The 19446-nt window shown below is 53.4% G+C and overlaps 8 protein-coding genes across 8 annotated transcripts; 5 read left to right on the top strand and 3 right to left on the bottom strand.

Moving 5' to 3' along the window:
- Positions 1-1041: 1041 nt before the first annotated feature.
- On the top strand, positions 1042-2381 carry A1O7_04908 (uncharacterized protein; the record flags this gene model as incomplete). Its single annotated transcript, XM_007758918.1, has 2 exons — positions 1042-1125; positions 1176-2381. The coding sequence occupies 2 exons, from the start codon at positions 1042-1044 to the stop codon at positions 2379-2381; spliced, it is 1290 nt and encodes a 429-aa protein (XP_007757108.1).
- Positions 2382-2688: 307 nt separating this feature from the next.
- On the top strand, positions 2689-3431 carry A1O7_04907 (uncharacterized protein; the record flags this gene model as incomplete). Its single annotated transcript, XM_007758917.1, has 3 exons — positions 2689-2975; positions 3029-3135; positions 3190-3431. 3 exons carry the CDS (start codon positions 2689-2691, stop codon positions 3429-3431), a joined length of 636 nt encoding a protein of 211 aa, XP_007757107.1.
- A 104-nt stretch (positions 3432-3535) lies between these two features.
- On the bottom strand, positions 3536-4369 carry A1O7_04906 (uncharacterized protein; the record flags this gene model as incomplete). The annotated part of the gene is made up of 1 exon (XM_007758916.1): positions 3536-4369. One exon carries the CDS (start codon positions 4367-4369, stop codon positions 3536-3538), a length of 834 nt encoding a protein of 277 aa, XP_007757106.1.
- Positions 4370-4613: 244 nt separating this feature from the next.
- On the top strand, positions 4614-6241 carry A1O7_04905 (signal recognition particle protein; the record flags this gene model as incomplete). The annotated part of the gene is made up of 2 exons (XM_007758915.1): positions 4614-6071; positions 6131-6241. The coding sequence occupies 2 exons, from the start codon at positions 4614-4616 to the stop codon at positions 6239-6241; spliced, it is 1569 nt and encodes a 522-aa protein (XP_007757105.1).
- Positions 6242-7545: 1304 nt separating this feature from the next.
- A1O7_04904 (uncharacterized protein) lies at positions 7546-8208 on the top strand (the record flags this gene model as incomplete). Its single annotated transcript, XM_007758914.1, has 3 exons — positions 7546-7650; positions 7723-7818; positions 7873-8208. 3 exons carry the CDS (start codon positions 7546-7548, stop codon positions 8206-8208), a joined length of 537 nt encoding a protein of 178 aa, XP_007757104.1.
- An 883-nt stretch (positions 8209-9091) lies between these two features.
- Positions 9092-10385, bottom strand: A1O7_04903 (uncharacterized protein; the record flags this gene model as incomplete). The annotated part of the gene is made up of 3 exons (XM_007758913.1): positions 9092-9344; positions 9398-10188; positions 10335-10385. The coding sequence occupies 3 exons, from the start codon at positions 10383-10385 to the stop codon at positions 9092-9094; spliced, it is 1095 nt and encodes a 364-aa protein (XP_007757103.1).
- An 804-nt stretch (positions 10386-11189) lies between these two features.
- Positions 11190-14513, top strand: A1O7_04902 (serine/threonine protein kinase; the record flags this gene model as incomplete). The annotated part of the gene is made up of 5 exons (XM_007758912.1): positions 11190-11460; positions 11541-12250; positions 12330-12494; positions 12606-13587; positions 13663-14513. 5 exons carry the CDS (start codon positions 11190-11192, stop codon positions 14511-14513), a joined length of 2979 nt encoding a protein of 992 aa, XP_007757102.1.
- A 654-nt stretch (positions 14514-15167) lies between these two features.
- On the bottom strand, positions 15168-18875 carry A1O7_04901 (DNA-directed RNA polymerase III subunit RPC2; the record flags this gene model as incomplete). Its single annotated transcript, XM_007758911.1, has 2 exons — positions 15168-18755; positions 18804-18875. The coding sequence occupies 2 exons, from the start codon at positions 18873-18875 to the stop codon at positions 15168-15170; spliced, it is 3660 nt and encodes a 1219-aa protein (XP_007757101.1).
- Positions 18876-19446: the final 571 nt, after the last annotated feature.

Genomic DNA, 19446 nt, shown 5'->3' with positions numbered 1-19446 from the left:
GCGCGAGGGCATGTCACATGTAGAAACCCGTAGCTAATTTAGAATGCCACAAATGCCTATTTACTGGATTGTTGTCCATCATAATGGGCGAGAAAGCAGTGACTGCTGATCAGAGAAATTGTATCTAAACTGACGACAAGCTACTTAAGTAGACTTCCCGCGTTATGGCAGCCGGGTGCAGAAGTGCTACAGACAGTTCCCGCTGCACGTTGAACAAGTCGGAGCCAGGATGCGGCCTCCAGTTGATCGTGGAAGGAGTGAAGATGCGGGATGGCGCCATTGTTGCCCGGCGAGTTTGGCAATCTACTGTAGCGCGCAAACGTTTTGAAACACACCGAATCTGCTTCGTCTTCTCAGGTACACGCTCACCAACTTGCTTCGTTTATTGTTCAGCTTTCCAACAACCAAGGCCTCAACACTATGCATTTAAGGATATACCACCTTTACTGAAGAACATAGGCCAAGCGTATGTGCTTTCTCTGTCGCTTACTGAGTTCTTCTGCACCTCGATGTTCGATGTTACCTTGTCGCCCTTGTCCATCTGCTGGAATGGGTGGCTGCCACTTTGAGCTTGCCAGACGTTTCATTCAGATCCAAGTCGCACAAGGCACCCAGGTCTTGAGAGATCATAGGGGTCTCCCCCCAGCTGCAACGTCAGTATCTACTGCGAGCAAATCTGTCAACAAGTGAATCCCTTACACCAAAAACGATCCGAACAAAGAACCTTGGGAAGTGCTTTAGCTCGACTAGGTTGGCGATGAGTCCCAGATTGCAGGCTCAAGCCAGACCGTTTGCAGCTCCCGTAGATCCGTAGCGATGCGGCTGTTCAGCTCCAAAGCGAATTCAACACAAAGCTTGCTTCCCTGCCGAAAGATGAGTGAAGAGGTGGGCGTCCTACGGTGCTGCTATATTGGTTGTGGACGCCGGCCTGGGCCAAACTTCGAACAGGTTCGCATACTGTTTCAAATGGACAAAGCTGAGCCGGGTTCGAGTCATCGTTTCCTTTCCTAGTCGCTCGTTCTGTTACCCCAAAGGTTTTCGATGCTCTCCCGTCTTTTGGCTTATCTGACTTGCGCTGGATTCGCAGCACCCACACTGGCTCAGTCAGTCTTTGCGCACGTGATTGTAGGTAGTTGTGCCTTACGTTATGGCCATACAGTACTGACACTTTCCAGGTCGGAAACACGTACAGTTATACACGGGATGACTGGGTCCGCGAAATTGCAATAGCCTCGAATGCGAGCATCGACGGCTTCGCACTCAATATTGCCTATCTCGACACCATCAATCCTGGCGGCTTTGTGCAGGCGCAACTTGACAATGCATACCAGGCAGCGGACGGAGCTGGGTTTCAACTATTCTTGTCACTTGACTATGCCGCGCAGGGCACCTGGGACCAGAACGCAGTGATCAAGACCATCACCGACTACAGTTCGCGTCTGAGCCAGTTTAAATGGGAGGGGAGGCCTGTGGCGTCAACTTTCGAGGGCCCTGACAGTGCAGGCGACTGGGGATACATCAAATCTCAAACGAATTGCTTCTTCGTGCCGGATTTCTCCAGCCAGGGAGCATTCGGCGCTGCAGCCAAGCCCCACGTTGACGGTCTTCTGTCATGGAACGCATGGCCTGAGGGTGCAAACAATATGACAGATGCTGATGACCAGGCCTATGTCGCAGCGCTCAAGGGCAGACCGTACATGATGCCCGTGTCCCCATGGTTTTATACTAACCTGCCCCAATGGTCGAAGAATTGGCTCTGGCGAGGCGACCATCTTTGGCACCATCGATGGCAGCAGGTAGCAGAGATGCAGCCGACACTCGTGGAGATTCTGACCTGGAATGACTGGGGTGAATCCCACTATATCGGCCCACTACCAGCTACTGACTCAGCGATCCCAACGGGCGCTCAATTATATGTCAAAGGCAACACCCACCACGCCTGGCTGAAGGACCTACCACACTATATCGCAAAATATAAGCATACAACCCGACCTGATGAAAGCCATGTCACCTTCTGGTACCGCCTGAACCCCAGCAACTCAGGCTCATCAGGGGGAACGACTTGCAACGCGCCCAATTTCCAGACCCCGAAACGTCCGCACGAGTGTGTAGCCGATGCAGTCTTTTTCACTGCTTTTGTACCGGACAACGCCATTGCGACTGTGAATGTAACGATTGGCGGAGAAACGCAATCAGTCACGGCGATTGCGCCGGGCATCTTTCATTCTAGCGTGTCCTTCAATGACGTGGGTGATGGTGCTGTGTCTGTCGCTGTGAGTGCCAGCGATGGTACTGAGATCGGGCCAGTCAATGGTGCTGCCATCACGACGAACTGCGTTGGCGGCATAGTCAATTGGAATGCTTGGGTAGGCGGATCGTGACGAAGCGAAAGCATACAGTGCAGGTACTTCATAGTACTACAATCAGTTATTATCGATATTGAACCAGTTCGTACCTCGTACTCTGTAAGCAAATTGAGCTCGTCTAAACTGTACGGAGTACGGAGTATGTATCTTGAGCTCGGGGCGGAAATGCATCGGCCGAGAGCCAAGCGATTTGCGTCACTTCGCTGCGGCCCTCCGGACATGCGTTTTGGACTTTTTTGTCACCTCTCATCCTCTAGCCGTAGCTTCCCTTCTGCTAGTGGCTGTGGACTCTAACTGTCAGCTGGGGAAGAAGGGGCGCAGCATGTCCGGATGCAATGGGGTGAAGAGCCTCATCGGAGTGACCGCTTCACGATGCCTGCGATCTTGTTCGATATCACCACTGCGACCTGGTGCAACCCGCCTAATTCAACGGAACCTGTCTCGCAATGCATCGTGGTTGGCGCTTTGTCGACGCCATCATTATGAAGTGAATGTCAAGAAAGATCAAATCAGAGAGCACATTCGCTCGCTGGAATTTGGAAGACGGAGGTTCTCTACGAGCCCTGTGCAGAGCCATGGGCACATTGATCCTCCCAAACCAGGCGAGGAGTAGGGTTTATCCACGAGCAAAGGAGGGGATGACAAGCTAAATATGTGGCCAGGCTTCATGTTACTTTTATCGACAAAGACGGAACCGAGCACAAATTCGAGGTTTCCAAAGGCGACAACCTGCTGGATATAGCGCAAGCGAATGACTTGGAGATGGAAGGTACGTTGGCGATATCATCCGTTGCTGCGATGCATCTAACAAGAAAACTCCTAGGCGCTTGCGGCGGTTCCTGCGCGTGCTCTACCTGCCACGTAATAGTCGAGTCCGACGAAATGTATGATAAGATACCCGAGGCCAGTGACGACGAAAACGACATGCTAGATCTTGCATTTGGATTGACCGAGACATCACGGCTGGGGTGTCAAGTCCACATGAGCAAAGAGCTGGACGGGTTAGTGGTCAAATTACCACAGATGACGCGGAACATGCAGGCATCGGACTTCGAAAAGCGATGAGCTAGCGAGGCTGCGGCTAATTAGACTTGTACAACACCAGAAGAATACCGACTTGCTCCTGGCTTGCTTGAACCGAACGGGCAGAAGCTCGGCGGTGACTATCATCATGACACGGGAGTGCTGCTCTTCATGTTCTTCTTCCCCCCAATCAGTTCCAGAAACCCTTGCTTGCTAATTTCATTCACTTTCTCTTGTCGATTCGCCATACCTATCGTGCCCTTCTTGCGCTCCTCTTTAGCAGCCTGCTCAGCTTTCACTTGCGCCGCGCGCACAGCATTGAAGAGCTTGACCACGCCTCGCTGTGCAATCTTCCGTAGCCTCTTTTCTTCCTCGGCGACGTCGCCGGCCTGTCCAGAACTCAAGCCTAAAACGTCCTTCACCCTGCCTCGCTCGAGTTCTTCTCTGCGATCAGCCCGTAGCTTGGCTTTTGCCCTCTTCTCTAATCGTTCGTTGGCGAGGGCGGCACTCGTGTCGACGGCGTCTTTGCTCCGTGATAGGACGGGGTCTTTACGGGCAGATTGGGAGAGCTTGGTGGATAGGATTTTTGATATCGAGGTAGAAAATGCTTCGGGGTCGTTGCGTTTGCTCGTGTGTTTTCTTCGGGAGACACCATCTTCATCTCCGCCATCCTCATCTGAGCTTGCAGCATTGTCTGAATTTGCGTCTTCACCTTTTCCATCGGTCTCGTCCTCGGAATCGTCCTTCGTAGCAACCGGCACAGCTTTCTTGGTTCTCACTTGTGCCAAGGTTTTCGCGGGTACCGATTCCTCGTCACTGTCTTCTAAGCTGACCGGTTTGAAACCCTTATCTTCCTGCTCGGCTTCATCTTCGGAAGAACTGTGATATTCCCGCTGTTTGCGAAAACGTTTCTTGGGTCGATCGGTCTTGCCACGGATGCCGTCCTCAACCTTGCGCTTCTTGGACGATAGCGGAGCCATATCAGACAAATGGGCGTACCGTGTATGGGAACGGTGCTGTTTATACGGGGTCCTAATGGAGGACTGACCGAGATTTAGTCCAGAATTTCTCTATACTTCTTGAATTGCTCGGCTAAACTGCGGCCTTTGTTCTCGTTTCCCACTCACTTCCTCCACAAATGAGCATCAAGGTGGCACCTTGATGCACCTCTCTTCACATCCAGACACCATCCCATCACAAGAACCAGCGGTCTAGTCGGGCAAGATGGTTCTCTCAGATCTTGGGCGGCGCATTAATGCCGCCGTCACGAACCTCAACCGCGAAGCCAATCTCGACGAGAAGGCGTTTGATGCCATGATCAAGGAGATCTGTGCTGCCCTCCTCTCAGCCGACGTCAATGTCAAACTAGTCAAGAGCCTGCGCAGGTCAATACAAAGCGCCGTCAATTTCAAAGATATCCCTCCCAACACGACGGCGAACCAGAAGAAGCGGCTCATTCAACAAGCAGTCTTTGAGCATCTTGTACATCTTGTCGACCCGCACGCCGAACCATATAAGCTGAAGAAAGGAAGGCCGAACGTCATCATGATGGTCGGCCTGCAAGGTGCTGGCAAGACAACAACGTGTACTAAGCTGGCAAGATATTATAGTGCTCGAGGATACAAGTCATGTCTGGTTTGTGCCGACACCTTCAGAGCAGGCGCATACGACCAGTTGAAACAGAATGCCACAAAAGCAAAGATACCGTACTATGGTTCCTTGACACAGACGGATCCTGCTGTCGTGGCGGCTGAGGGCGTGTCGAGATTCAAGAAGGAGAAATTCGAGGTTATCATCGTGGACACTTCGGGAAGGCACAGGCAGGAAGAAGCACTGTTTGAGGAAATGGTTCTCGTCCAGGATGCCATCAAGCCGGATCAGACCATCATGGTCCTTGACGGCACCATCGGTCAAGCAGCCGAATCACAATCAGCAGCTTTCAAAAAGACTGCGAATTTCGGTGCTCTCATCATCACCAAAACCGACGGTGGCGCTGCAGGGGGTGGTGCCATTGCCGCTGCCGCCGCAACGCATACTTCCATCATCTTCCTCGGCACTGGCGAGCATTTGGCTGATCTAGAAAGGTTCGATGCGAGGTCGTTTATTTCCAAACTTCTGGGTTACGGAGACATGAGCGGTCTCATCGATCATATCCAAACCATCAGCAGAGAATCAGCGGGCATCAAGGAGACGCAAAAACACTTGGCCGAAGGCATCTTCACCATTCGAGACATGAAAGAGCAAATCACGAGCATCATGAAGATGGGTCCCCTATCCAAGATTGGCAGCATGATTCCAGGAATGAGCGGTCTCATGCAGGGCATGTCCGACGAAGATGGCTCCGAAAAGCTCAAACGAATGGTCTACATTTTCGACAGCATGACGGCCAAGGAACTTGACTCAGACGGCAAGATTCTACTATCACAGCCCTCACGAATGGTTCGAATCGCCTGCGGATCAGGCACCAGCGTCAGGGAGATTGAGGAACTGCTTACGCAGCATAAAGTGATGGCCAGTGTGGCCAAAAACATGGGTCAGCAGAAGAAGAACATGGCCAAAGCGAATAGTATGTTGCAAGGTGGTAACAAGCAGCAACAGTTTGCAGCGATGCAGAAGCGAATGCAAAGCATGGGCCAAGGGAGGGGTTTGCCGGGTGGTGATATGGGGAAGATGATGGAAATGGTAAGTCGAGATATCGTTGCTGTATTTTTGCCGCGGCTTGTAGCTAACGGTCTTCGTAGATGCAGTCAATGGGATTGGGATCGCCCGGGCAAGGAGGGATGGAAGCTCTCATGAACAGCATGGGAGGGATGTTTGGAGGTGGTGGCGCCGGTCGGGGCAGAGGAAGATGATGCCCACTTAACGAGGTTGGCCGATGATTTATCGGCATCAATGATGTGACGACCCACAGTCCAAGACATGCCACACTGAGGACCGCTAGCTATAAAATGGCCTTGGATGTCGGCTGCTCTGTGGCTACGGCAGGAAGACCACCAACAGCTCGTACACTGCCACCATACCATTTCCAAAACACGGCATACCACTAACTGTCGCCAGCTGGGGGCAACTGCCTACGTGCTTGGGCATGTCGGACTACATCCAAGGTCAGGAAACAGGGCTTGCACCGAGATACCTCGACTGACAAGCGTCATAAACATGCCCAGTCCTTATGCCTGGGCCGACGGACATTCGAAGACGACTGCGCGCGCTCATCGATACCGCGTATCAAGTTACATGAAGCTTGATTTTCAGCGCCACAACATACGAGTTGAGACATTACGAAGCCACAATATAGCGGCCGAGCACAAAAGAGGCTCGAAGGCCGGCAGCGACAGCGGGAGACTTGACGAAGGCTTTAGCGGAGAATACATGAGACGTAGCGGAGGATGAATGATCAAACCACCTCCGGACGAAGCTTATGGTCGCCCGTACGGTTGCAGGGATTGGTACCTGAACGCCGACCGCGCTATTTGGTACTTAGGAAGGAAACACCAGGCATCATTGCCTATGAACCTGGTTATTTTTTTCTCTCCTGGGAATGTCTCCTTCGCAGAGCATGAACGATGATAGTTACAGCCCAATCCTGTCAGAACTCAGAAGCTGATTCAGGTATCTCATCCTCAACCTATGTTGTAGTATACGGCAAGCGCGTCTTGCCGCTTACGGACATTTAACATTTTGAGCGTCTATGTACTTCATGATTGACTCTAGCTTTCTCTATCTTGACTTCGCTGTCAGCCCCTGCATTCACTCCCCTCAGCCCTCAGTATTGACAGGCCGGAGATGATACCTTTTTCCTGATGTGGCTCCACTTTTTTAAATGATTACCCGATTCGAGAGTCGATGAATATGAAGCAACAAGAGGATGTACGGAGTTACGGGGAGAACAGAGTACATTGTCGTCGACAATTGGGGCGATTCCTCCCTCGACCCTCAGCCTCGTCCTGGCTAGGCGACATGGGCAGCCCACTCCGCCAATCAGAGCCCGCCCTCGCTTTTCGCCGCAAACTCCCGCTTGGAGAAAGTTCACAACTTTCGGCCGCATGCGCCCTTTATCAACCGTGCGTATCAACCACCACAGACGGAAGCCCAGTCGGAATCCCAACCCTCCGACCACACTCGCTCATTTCCTAGCATTTCCAAATCCCCCTTCGAGATGGCATTCCCCGGCGGGTTCGGCGCCGGCGGCATGGCAGGCGGAGCAGGAGCAGCAGGAGGGAACGTCGGCCTGAGCGACCAGGAACAACGGATGGTGAAGATGGTATGCGGTCACCGACACATTCAATTCCAGAGTCACCAGCACGTTGACAGCTAATTGAATGCTGCTACGCAGATGCAAGCAGGCATGGAATCCTGCGTCGCCAAATCCATCCTCGCCGGCGGCGCGGGCTTCGTCCTCGGCGGCGCCTTCGGCCTGTTCATGTCCAGTGTATGTATATGCATGCCATTGCGCCTTACTCAACACTAACGCACGCTCTTGCAGATGGCATACGACACCCCCCTCTCGCCTCAGGGCCAGCAGATCACGGCCCTCCCCGTGCGAGAACAGCTGCGCCGCGGGCTCAAGGACATGGGCTCGAAGTCGTACTCGTCCGCGAAAAACTTCGCCATGATCGGCGCGCTGTACTCCGGCACGGAGTGCTGCGTGGAGGGATACCGGGCCAAGAGCGATCTGTATAACTCGGTCAGCGCGGGGTGTATCACCGGGGCAATCCTCGCGTACAAGGCCGGTCCGCAGGCTGCGGCGCTGGGGTGTGGTGGGTTTGCGGCGTTCAGTGCGGCCATTGATGCGTACATGCGTATGCCCGAGAGTGATTGATTGGATCGGGCAGAAAGAAAGATGGTATGGGGAGAAACGATCGATTTATCTATCTGGCGAGGCTGAAGAGATGGCACGTCCGGAAACAAGGCACGAGATTCTACTACTTCTGCGGCTGCTGCTACAAACTCTGTTCTTCTCCGGGGCGTGGCGTTGCGTTTTGGAGTGACTTTCGTGGGGAGGGACGCATGGAGTACAGTCTCAAGCAAGCATAACCGCGGCGCGGTTGGTGGGCGGGTGTTTTGCGGCGTATCTGGCTTTGAGCCTGTTCGGCCATATGGGATATATGGAATAAGGGACATACGAGGTCGGGACACAAACGTTCATCTGGCGCATGTCACTTAGCGGGTTCCTTGGCGGGTGCATAACAGGTGGGCTCGGGAAGAATGTATTGTAATTGCAGGAAAGTGGCTTACATCCCAGCTCTTAGGGGCCGTTGAGCCGTCAAGTGGTCTGGACAGGGTGTGCGGATCATTGGATAATGGGTGCCGAAGACGCCGGGCATTTATGTCGTGCTTACAAGTTGGAGGCTAGGAAGAACTCGACGGCGATGCTCCAGAATAATGGCGATGGTCCAGGCATCAGACTCCCTCCGTCTCTCGGCACAGCAAACATCTGATTCGTATGCGAGCCGAGCAGTCCAGCTGTAGGAAGTAGGATGATACCAAAAGCCGTCGCTAGACCACCTGTCACTGGGACGCACAGTGAGCGTTACTTATGATGAGCCTGTCTCTCTAAGATTTGGTCGCTTCCTTTTCGGACAATGGAGTTGTATCCCGTACATCACAGCGTACGGTCCTCTTCGTACACTCTCTTTCGCCAAACTGACAACAATATGTTCAAAGTTGTGTCCGGATATCTCTCCAACAGCGACAGATCTTCACTAATGCTGAGCTTTCTCCTTGTCAAATTCAGCCTTGTCAACCACACAGACTGCCTTGCCCTTCATCTTCCCGCTGTGAGCCAGCTCAACCATCTTGGGGACTTCCTCCAGACCATAAAAGATGTTTGTTTCGACTTTCACGCCATGTTTTGCGGCATCGTTCAGCATCTGCTGGCTGTACTCTTGGCCTGCGATCAAGGTGCCTTTGATCCTGATGTCGCGGAAGATGAGTTCGTGGAAGGCCACAGAAACACTACACGGAAGTCAACTTTGCAACATACCCTCCCCTCTTCCACGAGCACTTACCGATCAGGTTGAGCCGTCTGCACCATCGTGCCGTGCATCCTGGTTATTGCGCAGGCCATATCGGCGCTCGTTTCATGCTCCGACACGTTGACGGATGCATGCACGCCCAAGCCATCAGTCAGCTTCCGCACCTGCTCGACCACTTTTGCTTTGCTCTCTCTGGCATCGAAGATGTGCTTCGCTCCAGCCTTCTTGCATAATTCGAGCCCCTCATCTCTAGCATCAACCGCCACGACGTTCAGACCTCTTGCCTGCGCAAACTGTATCCCGAGATGTCCCAACCCTCCGCCCGCGCCAACAATCCCTAACCAACCGCCCTCGGGCACTTCAGCCACGATTATCGCCCTATAAATAGTACAGCCCGCACAAGCCAACGGCGCCGCACTCGCAAAGCTCACCTCGTCCGGGATGTGGCAGCTCACACGACTATCCACGACGTGATACTCACTGAACGCGCCATCCACAAAGATACCAATAGTGCCCTCGATATGTTCACAGTACTGATGCCAATCATTCGGGCCCTGACAGTTAAAGCACTTCCCACATGGGTTGCGTGGCAGTCCGGACATGACTCGATCGCCTTTCTTGAAGTTGGTGACTTGTGACCCGACGGCGACGACAATCCCAGTTCCTTCGTGCGACGCCGTGCAGGGAAGCTTGGTTGGGAACACGCCCGCGGTGACCATGCTGTCAGTGTGGCAAAGCGAGGCAACCACCGTTTTGAGAAGTACTTCGTGTGGTTTGAGCGAGGTGGGCGTCGGGACTTTGTGGATTTGGTACGGCTTGTTGAACTGTGCCACCAGCCAGCCATTACAGTCCCATGTCAGTAGAAGAACCTCGCATAACCCGTTCCTACTTCTCTGATCCCCTCATCTGAATTGAAGCACCTGCCGCAAGACACCGTACTGTGGGTTGCTGCCATGTTGCTCTAACGTACCTCTACTACCTGCACAGCAAGCATTTCTTGGGGTATCCCTTCGAACGCCATTTTGGAGGACGGTCTCTATCGCTTTTCGCTTTGCGATTCCGCGTACCACAAGTTATGTTACAGCGAACCTGTATCAGACGTAAGAGATTCTCATAGACCAAATTCAGAGCTGAATGGCAGGCTACTGTGCTATGTAACGGTAGATGGCTTGCACCCGCTCTCTCACGCTCCGATTGCCGAATGATAGTGGCAGGTGATGATGTCAAATGGAGCAAACCAGTAAAACTTATGGCGCTATTGATTGGCTCGCTCCTGCCAAGGATGGGACCTGGTGGGGGTGATAGCCATTTCCGAACTAGTCAACTTCGGGGACGTTAGCCGACGTTGAATCTGTTCTTTGACACGACTTGGCCTTCCAAATATTCTCTTTGTTCTGCTTTACAGTAATGTCTGTTGTGGGCATTGGGTTCTGATTGTGATAGCAACTCCCACGATTAAACGTCGACCGTCATATTGACAACGATATATCTCGTACCTGGTGGCGGAGCTCTGGTTGCCGTCCTGCAACTACTATTCTCGGGTCCTAACTGCACCATGCCCGAGCCTCAATGCAACATAGCACAAGATACCACAACACGGTGTTGCCATTTCCTTTGTCTATTTGTTGCCCGAGAATATCCTGTTGAGTTTGCTTTCAGCACAATGTCTTTGTTGACTTCGCCGCTTTCGGATACGAGCTGATATACAATGCTTGCCTGCGCTGACTATGTCTCCCATCGTTTGCTGCTTGGGCCACGAATAACTTGTTCCATAGCCAAGGCCGCTGCGTTTCCTAATTTTTCATTGAATGTTTGTGATTCCGACATGGCTCAACAGCATTATCAGGGCAAACGCTTGGATGGAAGCCCATTTGAGAACCCCGACCTTGACGATCTCTTTGTGCATGCGGGTAGACAGTCTAGGAACAACCCGGTTAGGACTTTGCTAGAGCGACTGGCCGGTGTGGACTTTGATCCGATATGGTATCGGGACAGGACGAAAAGAGGCGCTTTCGGCAATCCCAACGCCGGGGATGGCATCAGGGAATTTCTCTCCCGGTGGTTGTACTTTCGGAGCGATGAAAAAGAGGATGGAGGTAAGTGTCCACTTAGACGTCAATATGGCCTTTTCCTTCTTCCAGCTACCCGGTTACAATGCTGACATTGTTTTGAACAGACTGGGGCCCGATTAGGCCTCTTGGGAGAGGCGGCTACGGCACTGTCGGACTCTGGCAAAAGCGGAACAGCCAGAACAAGGTCGTCGACGAAGTAGTGTGCAAAGAGATGAGGCTTAACACAGTGCAAAACGGTACCGAAGATTGGTTTGATCTAGATGACTATGAGATCGACCATTCGAGCAACCGCAAACTTCTGACCGAGGCTGCCATACACCGCGATATCAACGTGCAGCACCCTGGAATTGCTCCGCACCTCCGCGGGTATAAGTTTCTTCAAGACAACGGGCCAGGAACAGGCAGATATCGATTCTATATGGAATACTGCCCCCATGGGAGTCTCGGACGCATCTGCGCCCTTTATCGATGCTGGAACACTTACTTGCCGGAGGTCTTTGTGTGGTACGTATTCCACAGCCTTGCCCGGGCGTGTGAGGCGCTGCGCGACTCTCCACCCGCCGACAGCAAGATGCTGCGGTGGCCTAGAACCCGGGCCGAGGACTACACGGACATCAGGGAGAACCTTTACTGCCTGCATATGGACGTGAAGCCCGTCAACTTCCTCCTTGGCTATCCCCATGAAGGGCAAGATTACCCATCTGCGCTGCTGAATGACTTCGGCGCATCAGCATATACTTCTTACACCGGAGACGGGCCTACGAAGAACCCGACGGAGCTCTTCTGGAGAGGAACCAAAGAATATTATCCCACGGTAGGTTAAATCCGTTCAAGACTTGCCAATGAGCAGCAGCCTTGCATATGCAAGCGTCAGGGCTGACATTTTAATATAGGAACAATCTCATTATGGAGTGAATTGGGATATTCCACCCGATGGTGGCAGGCTCAGAAATCGGGACGAAGGTGGCGAAAGGCTTGACGCCCGAGCAGCATACCAGCGACGTAAAGAGGACAACAAGGATTTCCCCGAAGACGTCATCTTCGAGCATGCGTTCAATGTAAGTCAATATACAGCTCCGTCACACTTGTTTCTTCGACAATGAAAGGAGACAGTCCTGCCGGAAGAGGGGCATCTCGCCCATGACGAGATCTAGCTGACGCGTCTATAGATATATGGAGTTGGGCAGACAATGTTTGAGCTGGTGACCCTCGTCGCCGACGAAATGCACCTCAGGATGATCCGTGCAGACACGCTCGAGAAGTTCCGCGACAACGGTAACCATCAGATCACGGAGGCGGACATCGATACCAAGCCACCCGGCTTTTACACTAATGAGCTACGCCATCTGGTATATCGCTGCCTGGACCCTAATCCGGCAAACCGCCCCACGCAGCTCGAGCTCATGGATCGTACACACCAAGGCCTACAGTTGGCGATCGAGCGAGCCGGCGGATACCCCAAAGTATACTTTCGTGACCATGAGGTTGAGGAGATGCCCTTGGGAAATGCCGATCTGCAGGCCGCGCCACAAGATTTCAAGGACTTGATCAGAAGCGAGTTCGTCAATCCTGACCTTCCTAGGCTGAAGCTACCGTCCAGTAAATACAGGGTACTCGCGAGCGTCTTGGGGTATCCGGGCTGGAAGAGCTTTTATCGCAGGGTGAACCCGCATAAAAGGTGGTTTCAGCCTGTTGGTGCGCCCCCTGACGCTGATCCACCCGAGGAGACCGACGATGACGACGAAGACGACGACGACTCAGACGAGCAGAATTCTTCCACCATGGCAATATATCCGGAATCAAATTCTCAGAACAATGATGCGGAGGACATCGAGGACGATGGTGAGGAAGACCAAGGTCCAAGACCGACTCGCATGCCACCACCGAGTGAGGCCGAGCAGGACAAGCGGACGAAGATGTTAAGAATACTTATAACTCAAAGACATGGCCTCTTCCTGAACGGAAAGGACGCAAGAAGGCTTCTAGGGAAGCATGACTGGTATGTCGAACGCGCCGCTCAAGCCTATGCGAGAATCCGACGTGCTCCTTCAAAGCAGATTGAAAATGCAGACGGTGAGGATGACGACAATAATGGCAGCGATCACAGCCCCGGTGGAGATAGACAAGGGGGGGCTGGATCAATATCCCAAGGTAAGAATCCCTTACCAGAACGCCGAACAGGCCACAATCGCCACAAAGCTACATATACTAACCATATCACTACAGGCTCCCACTCCGGAAGACCACACTTCTCAACACCACGCAAGCACGGCGTGGACCCTCTGATCGACGAATTGAGACGCCGCGTCGAGCATCTCGCCGTGGCGCATAACCCGCCGCGAATGTTCCTCATCGCCCGACCTCTTCTTGTTCTATATTTGGGACTCGCAGACAATAACGTCGACGCAGCAGAACGCCTCTGGCTGACAGAGTACGAGCGGAGTTACGGCGGCGTGGCCGAAGCGTCCGAAGCGGCCCAGCCTTCCAAGTCTCAAGACACCAGCAGCAACAACGATAACGAGGATACTCTGGTAGCGGAGCTGAGACGACGCATCCAATATCTCGTCGCCGATAAGCCTCCGAGACAGTATCTCATTGCCGACGGGTGGCTTAGACAGGTTCTCAGGCGGCGACAGGGCGATCTTCACCTCGCGGTAGAGCTATGGTTACACGACTACACTCGGCTCTACGAGAGGGAGAGAAGTGCCGAAAGTTCGGGCAGATCTGATCATCAAGGTGACAGCCTAGGCCGCGCCGGTGTAAATGAAGGCAAAGACGAGAGTGGTGAAGAACCAACGACTCCCAGCCCGGTCGCGAAGCCCAAATCTCGGAAACGGAAGGATAAGAAGGGGAAGGCCAAAGCTACTGCGCAAGCTAAGCCCAAGCCCAAGCCGAAGCCCAAGCCCAAGCCGAAGCCCAAGGTGAATCATCCTCAGCAGGGAGCCACGCAGCAAGGGAAAAGAAAAGACCCCGAGGATGACGAGGACGAGGACGAGGACGAAAACGCCACCGCCGCCACCGCTGTGCCTCCACCACGGCGCAGCCAGAGAGTGGCTAATAAACGGCAGAAGAAGTGAGGGTCGCATAGCACGGCATGGCATGCTTCTGCCTACGCCTGTCCCTATACCTTTCCGCACCGGCAAGACACGGTAAAAGGGTTAAGGCGAAGGGACATGCAAAGAGACGTGTGGGCGACGGGCGTTTGGGACATCATCCCCGCAACCGCTATATGATACGTGTGGAAAATATGCTATGCAGGAGAATCCGTCGGTGTTGAAGCTAACTTAGTGATATTCGTGGAAGAGCACAAACAAACAAAGTAGAGAAGGCGCGGTCGACGCTCAGGGGGTCAAGACCCCTCCAATTCGTTCGTCGTACGTGGTATCATGAAGCTCCGAGTGGTAGATCTCGTTGCATCCACTGTGTGCAGTATGTAGTACAGGTCTGGTGTCTTAATCTTATCTTTTTTTTTGGTGTTCATTCCATTCCGTCGCGTCGCAATCTCGGCAGGACTCCTTGCTCTGAGACCCATAGAGACATCCCCTGGAGAAAATGCAAGAGTCATGCATGCTGCGTTTAAAAGGAAGACAAAAGCAAGCGCCATCGCTGATGCGTTCGTGAGAGCCAAGCCAAACCTAGCACAAGACGAAGAACCCTCGCTATGCAGTCCACAATTCGTTCTTCGTCCCTTCGTTCCTCCAGCTCCCCGATTCTCACCATCATTCGTCGATTTAAGCCCTCCGGCTCCCATCGGCGGGAAATTCATCACTCACAATCAAGCGCGTATTGACATTCATGCTCCCCAGCTCGTTCAGCAATAACTTGAAAGCATACGGCAACGTCATCCTCACGACGTTGCTCCCGGCCTTCCCAGCCTTCGCGCACCGCTGACACCACCTCCCAAACGCCATGAATCCGCAACTCTCACAGACGTCGACGTCATGCTTGTCGCTCGAGAGCATGAGTCGTTCGCGGAGGAGTTGACTGGCCCCGTACGCTATCAGGCAGTCACGTTCCATTTCGCCCAAGCGGAGACCACCGTCGCGGGAACGGCCTTCGGTCGGTTGGCGGGTCAGGATGGCGCGGGGGCCGCGGCTGCGCGAGTGCATCTTGTCTTGGACCATGTGTTTGAGCTTCTGGTAGTAGATGGGTCCTGTGAAGACGTACGCCGGCAACGGCTCGCCGGTGATGCCGCTGGTGAGGTAGTCCTTGCCGTCGTAGCTGTACCCGGCTTCCAGAAGCGCTTTGGACATGTCTTCCAGCTTGGAACCCCCAAAGGCGGTTCCGTACTCGAATTTGCCTTTCAGGATGCCTGCTTTCCCGGAGACCAGTTCGAGCATTTTGCCCACTGTCATGCGGGAAGGGAAACCATGGGGGTTCATGATGATGTCCGGGGTGACGCCTCGGTCCGAAAAGGGCATGTCGACCTGCTCGGCGATGATGCCAACCACACCCTTTTGACCGTGTCTGGAGGAGAACTTGTCACCCACTTCGGGGACTCGAGTCTGACGCGTCTGCACCTTGATGATCTGATGGCCGCTACTTTCGGCCTGCGTGACCATGATTTTGTCGATGTAGCTCGGATCCGGAAGGCGGTACTTCTGGGGCTGATCCTCAAGTCCCATATCCATCCCGTTCTCTGACAGCAGGGAGGAGTTGGCATTCTTGGGAATAGCCTTGTTCACCATGATCTCACCGGCCCGCACCATCTCACCGACACGTGCAATTCCGTCCGAATCCAGCAGAGTGTGGCCCTTCTCGGGTCCTGTCCCGTCAGGACGCATTGATGGAGCCAAGACCTCATCGTGAGTGTCATTGGGATAGCTCTTGAGAGACACGGGGTATTTGCGTAGCACCTGGCAGCGTCCGAACCCACGGTCGACGGAGGCCTTGTTGAGGACCAGGGCGTCTTCGATATCGTAGCCGCTGTAGGACATGACTGCCACAGTGGCGTTTTGTCCAGCCGGGAGTTTGTCGTACTTGACCAACTCGATGGTTCGCGTCTTCACAAGAGGTTTCTGCGGGTAGACCATGAGGTACAAGAGGGTGTCGATTCTGAGGAACTGATTGTTGGCGATGAATCCAATGGCTTGCTTACCCATAGCACATTGGTAGGTGTTACGGGGAGATTGATTGTGGTGCGGATAAGGAATGAGACCAGCGACCGCACCGAGAATCGTGAAGGGCTCAATCTCCAGATGAGTCGTGGTTGAGCAAATGTCTGACTCGTACATTGCAATGTGGCTGTCATTCTCCTCGTTGACGTCCAAATACTCGACCAGGCCGCGAGCCAGGAAGTCGTCAAAATCCATCGAGCCCTGCCTCAGCGACTTCAAGTATCGTTTGGTAACTTTGGACTTTTTGTCTTCAACAATGATCAATGGGCGACAAATTCGGCCTTCATCGGTGGCGACTTGGATGGTGTTGTGATGATGGTTGATAAAGACGGACACGAACTCGGAGATACGTCCCGACCGTCGCAATCTTCGGAAAGACGTGAGAAAATGAGAGGGCATCCGAGTAGTGGCGAGTGGGGTGCCGTTCAACATCACGACATAGGCTCCTGGCGCATAGAGCTCGGATCCACCAACACTGGTTATATCTTCGGCGCCCAGCATGAAGATCAACCGCTTGATCGGTGCTTCTTCATCATCGGTCGTGATATGTGTCATCAATGCCAGGTTCTTTACCAGACCACACGCTTCGCCTTCAGGCGTGTCTGCAGGGCAAAGCATGCCAAACGACGATGGCTGTAGCGCTCTGGGGCCACTGACTTTACGGGTCTTCTCGAATTGACTCGAAATGCGGGTCATCATACCGAGCGAGGCGATGAAGCTCAACCGGCTGAGGAGATGGGTAACGCCAGCACGGTCCATACGAAACCGCTTCAAGTTCCAATTGCCGGTAGCAATTGCCCTGTTCATCCCTTGAGTAATGTGACCTGATGCCCCAGCCATGATCTTTGCAGGCTCGACGACAGAGGTCTTGTTGGGTTTCCTCAGTTGTTTGTCAATGGTTGTCTTGATATGGTAGTTGTAGTTCTTGAAGAGATCCTCAAACAGCAAAGAAAGTAGTTGCCCTGCGAGTTCCAGACGTTTGTTGCCGACGTAGTCTCTGTCGTCAACTAGTGCCGGGTTACGCTTTGCCATCAGAACGCGGCGTGCCATGTGGGCTACATAAAGAGCCTTGGGTCTAAAGTTCAGGTCTTCCACCGGAACGTGGGCAATGAATATGGCACTAACACACTCGACCGCCTCCTGGACAAAGTTCCTGCGGGTTTGCCCAAATGGTGTATTTTTCGTGGAAATCTTGAGGCGTGCTCCGATGTAGTCCAGAGCCTGCTGCTGAGTGTGTATCTGTGCCTTGATCGTCTCCTCGAAATTGATTGCAAAGTCTTCTTGTAAAGTGCTGTCCGGACCGGCCACGATGGCCATCATGTCCATATCGGAAGCCACGCCCATTGCTTTGAGCAAGATGCAAACAGGGACGTCCTCCTTGAGAATGTTGTGCCTCATGTATAGCAGATCCTTCTTGAGCACAATGTAACTTTTGGATTTCCTGGCGTGGGTGGAGCTGGTGACGGATGCGACGATGGAATCCTTCTTTGTGTCGGCCTCGACGATGATACGATTCTTGCTGAGCTGCTCTTGCACCAGAATGACTTTCTCAGTGCCGTTGACAATAAAGTAGCCACCAGGATCCAGGGGGCACTCGTCCATGGCACACATCTCTGCTTCCGATTTGTTGGAGAGCACGCATTTGTTGCTTCGCAGCATAACCGGCAGTCGTCCGATGGGCAAGCCTGTGCTGCGCCAGGAAGCATCCCCCTTCGCATATCGGACGTCGACCAGGATTGGAGCAGCATACGTGAAATCCCGCAGTCGACATTCATTCGGTGTGACAGTTGAGCCTCCTCTTCGAAGGCTGGATTCCTCCATCTCGTCGACCCTGCAAGGTCGGCCGATGTAGATGTCCTCATATTTGATGTAGAACTTTGGATCGATGTCACTTGTGATGAGGGGCTCAGCATCGATGATTTTTCTCAGCTCGACGTCAACGAAGTGATTGAACGAGTCGACATGCTGCTTTACAAGCCCTTTGACTTTGAGGAACGCCGGAAGCAGATTCCATTTGTCTCGCGCCGTGTCAATCGGATCCGTCAAGGATTTCTCGTAGTAGAACGGCTCCAGGGCAGCGCCGAAGCTGTCGGCAAGCTGATTTGACCGGCGGTGTTGTCTTTCAGTCTTCGAGCCATCCTTCGCGGCTGCTTGTTCGGTGTTGATACCGTCTTTGGGGGCTGCTTTACGTACAGCTGTCGGCTATCTAAGTCAGTCAGGATGCGCTCAACGAGGCAAGACTGCGCATACCTTTGTGGCGGTCTTCCTTGCTGCGGGCGGAAGCGCACCAGGCGCGCCGTCCGCCTTTCTCCTAGGCGCCATGATGGGTGAGGGAGCAGGAATTAGATGAAACGTTGGAGCACAGCCTTTCCTGCATGGCGCACAGAATCAGGAAAATGTGCGCACACGAAGCGGACAGTGAATGACTCTCAAGCCAATTTCAACTCCAGGTGGGCGGCACAACTTTTTCTGCCATAACCGCGAATGACTAAGCAAGGCTATGGCGGACACCAGCCGTGAAATGAGGGGCCACGTGAGGGATACCAAGGCAGGTCTGCCGAGCACTGTTAGAAGGGCAACACTTGTCAAGCTCGTACCTATAGCAGCATGATTATTGGCTTGACAGCGAAGGTTGGCATTCTCCATCCGCAGATGCACAGCATCCTTGGGTTGTCCCCTGCACCATGTCACATCTGAAACACAATACCCGAGCGACCGAATTGGCCGAAGCACGGACGAAGTGGCCCGGCGAGGGGCACGATGGAGCTGCCCAGCGCTCTGAGTCTCGGGCAGCAACAGTGGGGTTACTGCGTCGGTAGCTTTTTTTCTCATGCAGGGGATCATTGCACAATTGGTAGCGGGTCCCAGGCGTGGCTCTCGTTGAGGCCTTCAT

The sequence above is a fragment of the Cladophialophora yegresii genome (assembly GCF_000585515.1).
Source record: "Cladophialophora yegresii CBS 114405 chromosome Unknown aczIN-supercont1.3, whole genome shotgun sequence".
In the NCBI taxonomy this organism is placed as follows: Eukaryota; Fungi; Ascomycota; class Eurotiomycetes; order Chaetothyriales; family Herpotrichiellaceae; genus Cladophialophora; species Cladophialophora yegresii.
The sequence above is the reverse complement of the archived record's forward strand: the minus strand, read 5'-3'. Positions and strand labels throughout refer to the sequence as shown.